Source organism: Benincasa hispida, chromosome 6 (assembly GCF_009727055.1).
Source record: "Benincasa hispida cultivar B227 chromosome 6, ASM972705v1, whole genome shotgun sequence".
Taxonomy (NCBI): Eukaryota; Viridiplantae; Streptophyta; class Magnoliopsida; order Cucurbitales; family Cucurbitaceae; genus Benincasa; species Benincasa hispida.
The window spans coordinates 18,311,462-18,321,662 of record NC_052354.1 but is presented as its reverse complement, the minus strand read 5'-3'; the positions used below and the strand labels follow the sequence as shown (position 1 = coordinate 18,321,662).

Here is a 10,201-nt window from a genome sequence, read left to right as displayed (position 1 = left end):
TACAACGACCAAGCAAGTGAGAGAAGGCTGAGTCTATCGTATAGACAATTCTTGATCGTTTAGAAGAAGGTACACGATCGTGTAGTAAATAGGTTGCAATCGTATGGACAATCGTTTAGAAAACGCTCAGGCGTTAGACGATCATTTAGTAAAAATTATGCGATTTTTTTAAAAAGAGGCACGTGTGTATACGATCATGTAAAAACTTTGAGCTATCAAGTAGTCTCTCGGTTTGCTATGTGATAGGCTGTATACAACTCATGAGCAAATTATGTGATCTATTAAAAAATGAAAACGATTTTCATTTTATTCTTCAATTACCAAAACTGTATGAAACCTCCCACTAACACACGGTTACGGAGAAAACGCTAGCACAATTATCCTATTATTAACCTATAGTTTAATATCACATATATATCATAGTGTTTCTTCCTCCACTAGATATAAATCATATTTATATCTATTTTCCTCTGAATTAATGTATCTCATACATAAAGTCAATCATATCATATATAATCGAACTCCCTCTTGTCAATTTGAACACTTCAAATTGACCCAAAGACTTATTCTCAACTTGAATCCATTGAGCTACCAAGGGGACATTATGAACCTATGGCTCGAAGCTTCAACGTTACATGAATAGCTGACTAAACTCTTTAGCCACGAGATCCACCATCTATTAACTGCCGGCATTCCACTAAAGACCAAAAGCTAAACTCTTCTCACCACAGATATATTTTTGTATCCATCGGATATAACCAATCAACAGTACGATAACCCTTCACAGATGCTCATAAGTACAGCTAGACCAATTTACCGTTTTGCCCTTGTAGTTACATCTAACTCCTTAAGTACCACTGATCCCTCTAATGAACAATACAACATAGTCCTACTAATTTTGGACACCTCTCGGGCCATGAAAAGGTGTGCGATGTCATATCATTCAAGCCCCGAGATCATCCCTTAAGAGACCAATCTATCTACTTACCCCTGCTTTAGGGAAGAAGTGAATTTCATCTTGTGTACCTGAGTTCCCAGCTCCCAAATTAGACGAATCGCCAAAATAGTAGGTTTGAGTCAACGATCAGGCCACTCCACCCATGAAAATCAAAGGACCGCCCTCAAAGACAGGAATTCCTAACTCACTCAAGATTGAGGTCATGTTACCTATGGTCATCCTAGTGAAGTGAAGTCTCTGTCATGAACGGTGTTATATAACGAGACATTAACACTTCGTGGTCAGGTCTTATACAAACTCTTTGTATAGGACGCCCCCGCTCGCATGTCCCCTACACGAATGATCAGGATCAGACTATCTATGACAAGTCACAACACTTGTGACCATTTCACAAAGTGGGCTGCATCTCTAGCGTTACCAGGATAAGGTTTTCCACCTATATCTATATACTACAGACCATTTTGGTTATCACTTAAAACATAATCCACTTGTATGTCGCTACATACATGCTTAAGTTACATCTAGATAACCAGGGATTTTAGGTTTATTAGTTTGTGGTAAAGCAAATAAAACATTCAACTGAGAAAAATCAAGAAGTGAAGTAAAAATCATATATTATACATCACAAGCGTTCGTACAAACTGTTTACAAACTACAGAACACGAGAGTTTAAGGCATCATCCTCAACAGGTTTTATTCTTAAATCTCTTCCGAAGAGGTTCTTGCAGTTATGTACGAACGCACTGATGAATAAAATAGAGTATAACTTGACTCCGCTTCTCAATGAGCTACAGACTTACCAAACCATGATGAGAGCAAAAGAACTTGAACCAGAGGTAAATGTTACTATAGCAGAAAAAGAGGACCGCCTTTTAAAAAGCCTGATATTGCTTCTTCTTCAAAGAATAAAAGTATTCCAGTAAAAAAAAACAGCGGGAAAGGGAAAAAGAAACCTACTGGCCGCAAAGGCAAGATGAAAGCTGCAGATAAAGGAAAATGTTTCCAATGTAGTGAAGAAGGACACTGGAAGAGAAACTACTCACAATACCTTGCGAAGAAAAAAGTAGAGAAAGCAAGACAAGGAAACTAATTCCTGGTAAACTCCAAGTTTTGGACAGGGGAGAATTTCTTAGTACAACCAATGGGAGATGTAGTTGTTGTTGAAAGATAAACTTGTTTACTTTTGTTATTGTAATGAAAGTTATTTTATCTTTTGTAAAGCAACTTTTGTTAGAACCAACTAAGTTAAAAGTCATTTGCAAATATTAGATATTTAAAAACAACTAGAAATCAATAAAGGCAAATAGTTATTTAACCTGAATAATAAGTTTAGAATACTTGAAGAGTTCAATGTGTATAAAACTTGTTAGGTAAAATAAATTCGAAATACTTCGATTCGATCAAAGTAAAGAAAATAGAGAGTTTGAGATTTCGGCTATTTTGATAGAACATGAAATTCAGTGAAAACTCTCTACACCTCATTGCCTTAATTATTTTGAACATCATTCCAATTTTAAGATCTTTTCTGAAACTTCTTATGAGATGTGGGGAACTCATAAAAGCTGTTTATGAAATGTAAAAGATGTTTACATAACTCAGAAATCTAAAATAGATCAGCATATATGTTAGTGTCGAAACCTTAAGTATTGGAATACCGTTCAAATAGCATGCTTATCTGTAGGTAACCCAAAAGTAGTATATTTTTCAAGAAGATGAAAATCAAATGTTTGTGTTGACAAATACTAAATTCTGTGGAAAAATATTCGAGAACACCATGTATTATTTATATTCCATAAAAGCAAGTGTATATCAATAAGAGTTATTGATCAAAGCTGGTACTGTAACAAAAGTTGTTTAGACAAGTCAAATGCATCTCACTCAAAGAGTTGAGGGTACCTTGATGTAGTGGAAGGAATGTATGATAGCCTAGCCATTATTTGGGTTTAGTGAAAACTCAAGTCATCAAGTCTCGATGACAGTATAAAGAAACAAAGAGTTGTGAAAATAAGATGCATTCTCTATATAGTTTAATAAGAAATTTATAGTATAACTAAAGTGTTTACAGCAATCCTCTTGGCTAAAGTATTTGAGAATCACCTAATACAACTAGGATTACGAGTTAAATAACCTAGGGCAAGTAGGAGAAAGACCTATGGGTATATGATACCTAAGTTTGGGTATGTGAAACCTAAAAGAAAAACCATTGGCATGTGATGCCCTAGTTTATTGTATATTTCTCCGTAAAACTCAAAAACTCAGCATTATATATTCATATGTATGTTACCACTAGAGTTTTAGTCCAAGTGGAAGTTTGTTGGGTTTGATGTCCTAAAACTCATGGTTTGTAAATAATAAACTCATTCTATAAATCAATAAAGTTGTTGTTGAAGTTTGATTCAATAAAGTTGTATTAACTATATGAATTGCTTATTTCGTTTTAGAAATAAATCAAATAAACTAAAAGATTCATGACTATTACATGAGTACTTGAACTTTATGTAGAGACATAAGAGTGGATCAGGTTCAAGTAAATAGTCTAAATGATCTATAGTATATGAATAAGGTTGGGTACCTTATTCTGGTAACACTATTGGATGCATCCCACTCTGTAGTTGTTACAAGAAGTTGTAAAGTGCTATAGACGAAATGATCTTGATTCGTACATGCAGTGACATGATGAGTGGGAGTGTCTTGTGCAATGAGTTTGTCTAAGATCGGACCAAGAAATAAGTCACTCTTACTTTATAAGTTGTTTACTGTTTAAGACTGACTATTTCAAAACGATGACCTAGGTAACTTGACCTTAATCCTGAGCTAACTATGAATTCCTATTTATTCGAGATTATCCTTAGATTTTCATAGGTGAGGGTTGGCTCAACAACGGCGACTCAATAAGCCTCCCATTTCAGGGATAAGATCGGGTAGATAGCTGGGGCATAGGGTGCAAGATGAAATTCGCTTCTACCTACTTTCAGGGGTAATAGAGAGGTTCCCTTAAGTGCTAACTCCAGGACTTGAACAAGGGGCCCCACCCTCTCATTGGCCCAAGAGGGACTCGGTTTGATGATCGGATCACAAACCAATTATTCATTAGAGGGATCAGTGGGACTTAAGGAATAAGAGGTAATCTCGAGAGGTAAAACAGCCATTTGACAAAGTCGTTATTACAAACAACCTGTGAAGGATTAGCTTACTAATCATGGTTATATCGAGTGAACACAATATATCTATACAGTGAAGGGAGTGCACTCTGGGCTTTAGTGGAGTGACCCAATAGTTAACAAATGGGGATTAATTGGTGTAAAGAGTTTAGCCAATTAATCTCGGATCGTTAGAGCTCATGATCTGCAGGTCACTAGGTCCCCCTACTAGTTCCCAAATGGATTAGCCTTAGAGTAGTGTGATAAGTTGATTTGAAACATTCAAATTAGAATCAAAGGAATTAATAATTATATGTGATATAATTACATGTTTAATTTTGGAATTAAATAAAATTGGAGAATCAATTAATATTTAAATATGATTTAAATATTAAATTCATGAATAGGGATTCATGATAGTGAAATTGATGATTAATTAATTTGATATTTGATATTAATTAATAGTAATTAATTAGATTGTTTAATTAATTATTAATTATTAATTTTATTAGAAAATTCATTATTAAGTTATTTTTTTGTAAAATTAATAAAAACTCAATTTTAATAAAATATTTAAAATTGAAAATTTAATTTTTAATTTTAATTTTGGAAAAGTTTCAAAATTGAAATAAAATTTGAAATATTAAGAAATTGAAAAAGTGGGAATTTCCCCCTTCTTCAACCTAGCAACTCATTCATGGTTCTACAATTTTTACAACTCAAATTCTCAAGCATGAGCTAGAATTCATGTAAGATATTGATTTGCATGAAAGTCATGCAATATAACAATGAGATCTGAGTGGAAATGAGGAGGCAATCAGTTGCAATTTGCTAAAAAAAGTGGTTGAAGAAGTGTTCTTCACATTGCTGAAAAATTCTTCACCTTCAATTTCCCTAATTCAAGCTTATTTTGAGTCCCACAACTCAATCTAAGGCTCTAAGAGAATAGTAGGGAATACTTTGTGGTGGTTCACAACCAAAGGAAAAGGAGATTGTAGCAAGAAATCGTGATTCAAAGGTATCTTCAAAGGTTAGTATTGAAACTCTGTTTTTTAGTTTATGAGCATGCTGAATTTGAACTCAAAATTAATGAATTAGAATATTTAATGATCCTATTTTCTTCTCTGCTTGTTTCCTTAATCCAACAAGTTTCAAGCCATAGTAAAGCCAATAAAAAGACAAATCCTGGAGTCTAGAAAAAACAAGATCAAGAAAGAATATAAGACACTAGAGACTTAGATTGAAAGACAAATAAAGCACCTTTCTATATTGAAGATTTCTATTAAAGGATGGAATCTCATATAAGTTTTATTTTAAATTTGAATTATTCTAATGCTACATTGGAAATTAATAGCAATTCTATTTAAATTTTGCTCATATTATTCATTTATAACTAAATATGCCTGACATAAATATTTTGTTATAATCTTTTTTTCTTCGGTATGAAATTGTGTGCTTTAGAAAATAGTACTCCCAAGTTGATCTTCAAGTATCTAGCTTATATTATATAATAATTAAAAAACTAAACTGTGAATTCTAACTTCGGAGTGGAGGCCAATGTTGTTGGTGAATTTGGACCTCATGAAATAAGTCAAAAAATCAAGAAAAGATAAGTAAAGATAAATACAAGATATAGTGGAATTAATTCAAATAAGCCAAAGTGCTAGCTAATCAGTTATCTTACCATATCTAATTCTAACTTCTTAGGATTAAGAAAGATCCATCTCATCTTTGTCATAAGAGGAAAAAGAAAACTCTTTCTTATTCTCCCATAAATACATCAATATAACTTCGTATAAGGGAAAAAAAACAAAAAACTTGATTTGGAATCTAGATTTTAATCTAAGAACTTCTAACTTTTTCTCTCTTATTGACTTAGGCATCAAAGTTTCTTTTCTTTGTTTTACATGTCCTCTCTTCCCCAAATTACAAATTCAATTGATAGTGTTATATGAGGGTCAGATGCGTTCCCCTTATCCCAAAATTTGCATCAGTATGACCTATTGATGAAACTATAGATCTGCAAATCCCCAGCGGACTCGTTTCAATCATAGATATTGTTTTGTGGGTATGAATATTAAGTATCTAAGATAGTAAATGTAAGGGAGTATTTAACGTAGTCATAAATATTATTGAATATATTATAATATTAATTAATTATTTAATGACTTAAAGAAAAGAATATTTTTATATTAAGCGATAGATGAAATTTAGCTAAGTAAACTTGGAGAATTAAAAAAAAGAATGGAAGGAAAGAGTGGGCATTATGAGTTTGACGAATCATAGAATTTCATATTGGTAGCGTATAGAGGGAGGGTGGAGGATGAGTCAAATTGGGCGAAGGAACGAAGGTTTGAGAGAGACAGAAATGGCGAATCGAACGATCAACTGCAAGACAGAAGTAGGCAAACCCTTTGTAGCTCTGATTTGCGGTTCATTGATTTATTACCATTGCGCCTATCGAAATTCCAGTCTCCTCTCCCTTGTTGCTGATGTTTTCATCGTTCTCCTTTGCTCTCTCGCCATTCTCGGCCTTCTCTTCCGCCATATGAATGTCTCGTAAGTTTTTCCTTCTTTTTCCGCCAAACTAAAGTGTTTTCTTTGAATCGTTTGTTGGATAAACAGATTATCCCGTTCCTTTTGATGCCTATGTGCTTCTAGGGTATTTACTTGATTTGAGAACTTCTTTTCTTGGAGATTGTCTTAAATGGTTGGGATTTTGATAACAGTTCAATGCCAACAATCGTATTAGTCTCGTAATGGTCTTGAATTAATATATTTTGAATGCTAATTCAAATTATCTGTAGGGTACCAGTGGACCCTCTTGAGTGGCAAATATCGCAGGATACTGCTAATTCTATGGTTGCTTGGTTAGCCAATACTATAGGTGCGGCTGAGTCTGTTCTGAGGGTGGCAGCAACAGGGCATGATAAGAGGCTTTTTGTGAAGGTATTGTTCTTCGATTATCATTAATTTGTACATTAGTGGCCTCCTACACAGTTTTGATTGGTATTAGCTAAGCTTCTTTCAGTGAGTTTTTGGGTTATTGTATGAACTCACTCGAATAGGATTTTTTCTTTTTTTACTTTTTTTTTCCTCTTTGAAACATAAATTCCTTCGTTTCAATGAATGTATGAAAGTACAAAAAGAGAGGTTTCCCGTGTATCATACCGAAGGAAATTACAAAAAGCACTTTCACTGGACTTTAAGAGTAGTAAAGACTATAGGTATCCAACAAGTAAGGCGAGAATATACAGTATACACCAAGTAACAGCAAGATTGGAAAGATGTTAAAAGAGCAATCAAAGTCCTTTTCCTTTTCCTCCAAAGTAAAATTTTTTCTTTCAGTCCACCTAATAGACCATAGAAAGGCCCTAATGAAATTCAGCCATATAACTTCCCTTTCTTTCTTGAATAGATGGCCAACTAGCACAGATTCCAGTAATGATAAAGAGTCCCTTGGTAGAGCCATGGACCAATTGAAAACAAAAAATGGTCTTCGAAAAGCCCATTAGCCAAACTTTAAAGTTTTTTTTATCTATTTTACCCACTCCTTGAAATGGAAAGATTATTGTATGTATAGATTGTTCAAAGGTAAAATTTTCCTTTGAAATTACAACCACAGCCCCTGATTAAGCCTGCCTATCTCATCAAAACCCGCCTAAGGCTTTAAAAAATTGCAATTCATTTATCATGTCAATCGTGTAAACTTTATTATAAATTCTATTTCTTTCCTTAGCCACCTTTATTATATATTGAGGACAGGCTCCATATAAGGCATATTATGAAAAGATTGTAAACCCTCTTCAAATAAACTTGCTGCTTCCTTTTCATGAACTTTTCCATTCTTTTCTCCAAAATTTAATTTGAAAATCTCGTAGCATTTCCAGACAATGACATCTCATTTTTCTCCCCAAAAGGACAACAATCCTTCGTTTTCTTTCATTGCCAGAAAAAGTAGAAAATTTAACATATTTACGTAACGATTTGCGCATTCCTCCGAACTCATTAGTCTACGGAGACATTTCTAATCAATGCACATGATTCTAGCTTAATCATTTGCTGTTTTGATGGTATTTTTGCATATTAGACTAACAAATACTCATCAATGTTGGATGCATGAAAAAATAGTGTGCATGTTTCTGTTGCCATCCAAAATCTTTCTCAATTATAGCTTATGTTTAAACTGGTCAATTGGAGGGCTTTTTTGTCATCACTTTGGCCGGAGTTTGGGTTACAGTACGTCATCTTCTTAAATAAATATGTATATCTATCAGACAAATTGCACAACCGAGGTATTTTTTCATTTAGATCAAATAATAAACATTTTGTAATTGGTATCACTTTCATTGATAAACTATGAGGTTTTAGCAGCACATATTATAGGTTAAATGATACAAAATATATCTTTAGTCTATTTAATTATGTCCCTAACTTTGAAAATTTTCATTTTAACCTTTAAACTTCGAAGTTGTTCCAATAAATTTACTTGAAAATTCTCTCTGGGTGTCTGATGATTTATTTTTGTAATCATTTAGTTGGTTATATTTTGTTAGATTGTTAGATTGGAGTCCCTTCTTCTAGGGTGCTTGCTTTTGTGGGCTTCATTCTTTTTTGTATGTTCTTTTGTTCTTTCATTTTAAAATAATAATAGTAATAATAATAATAATGTACACAACAGCTACGGTGTAAAATTTGGAATGCATACCTGATATCATTTACAATAAATGTCATGACAACTGATATGTAAAACTTGCTTTTGTAAATGATGTTAAATGATGCCCACGGTATCTTGTTGTATTAAAATAAATGGTAACAACAATCTTAATAGTTTATATAGTTGAAATTGAGTTGTAAATTATGTTACACAATCTTTCCAATTTATACAATTAATCGCTGCATCATATCCTTCATTTTAACAATAAAAAGAGGAAACCGCTAGAAAACAATTGAACATGAGGGAGGATCCGAACAAATTCTGCTTTCATTTCCCCTATAGAGCACAAAAAGTTCAAGGGTTAAAATGAAAATTTTCAAAGTTTAAGGATATAATTTAAACTTACTTCAAAGTTCAGAAGTATGGTATATGTAACCATTTGCGAGAGCTAAGTTGCTCTACCTAATAAGGTCTTTCAGAGAATCATCTCTTATAAAGAATAGCTGCATAACTGTATATATCTTTCATCTTATGCTTGTAAGTTAAAGTCACACAAATCTTCCGTAGGTTGTTGTTTGCCTTTACGCTCTCTCGGTGCTTGGAAGATTGGTCTCAGGTGTTACAGTTGCCTACACTGGTATGTCTGGCCTTTCTACTTGTCTCTATTTCTTCTCTCTTACAAGAAAATAAATATGCATGACAATTTGATAGGACATTTTTGTATGCTCTTCATAGTTAATTCCTCTACAACTTGTCACGTGGTGGGGCATTGCAGTATAATTCGTTTTACCATCTGATTTGTCGCTTAGCAGTTACACGTACCCTATTTGCAATCTCGTTACACTGTTATAATTTCTAAAGACTATGCCATAGCTCATGTCTGTTATATTAGGGGATAACTAGATCCTTTTTGCATTATTTGTGGAACTAATCTGTCACTGATGCTAGTAGCTCTGGATTAACAGGTTTATGCATGTTGTGTATATACATGGTGTTGGAGAATTCTGAGTCAATTAGTGCTTCTATTTCTCCTTTCATAAGGAGAGGAAACGACCCTACTTCACATCAAGATGCCATCTGATCTTCACTGGCTGTAACACTGTTTTCTCACTGTAGATGGATTCATCTGTGAATATTACCGTTAACAAAATCAGGCAATTATTATGATTGTTTAGGTGGATTTATAAATTTATTTGATGGAAATATAATTTTAGGAGTCACTGTTGATTACTGGTTGACCATTGTGAGTATTTTTTTTTGTGAAGTTGAGTTGAGTGGTATGAAAAAGATTTTTTTTGCCAGGACAGTCACTTGGGGTAATGCAATGTTTGTATCAAGTTACAAGGGGATGGAAACATTTTCAGGAGCTAAGTTTGGTTTGTTTGCACAACCTTACTGGTATCTGTTCTATATGTTTGTATGGTTTTTTTAGAATCTTACAAATTT

General features: G+C 33.4%; 1 protein-coding gene across 1 annotated transcript; it reads left to right on the top strand.

Annotated features, from left to right (window-relative positions):
• The first annotated feature begins 6,348 nt into the window (after positions 1–6,348).
• On the top strand, positions 6,349–10,061 carry LOC120079042 (reticulon-like protein B22). The gene is made up of 4 exons (XM_039033226.1): positions 6,349–6,657; positions 6,906–7,047; positions 9,323–9,392; positions 9,721–10,061. The coding sequence occupies exons 1-4, from the start codon at positions 6,422–6,424 to the stop codon at positions 9,834–9,836; spliced, it is 564 nt and encodes a 187-aa protein (XP_038889154.1). The 5' UTR covers positions 6,349–6,421; the 3' UTR covers positions 9,837–10,061.
• The last annotated feature ends 140 nt before the right edge of the window (positions 10,062–10,201 follow it).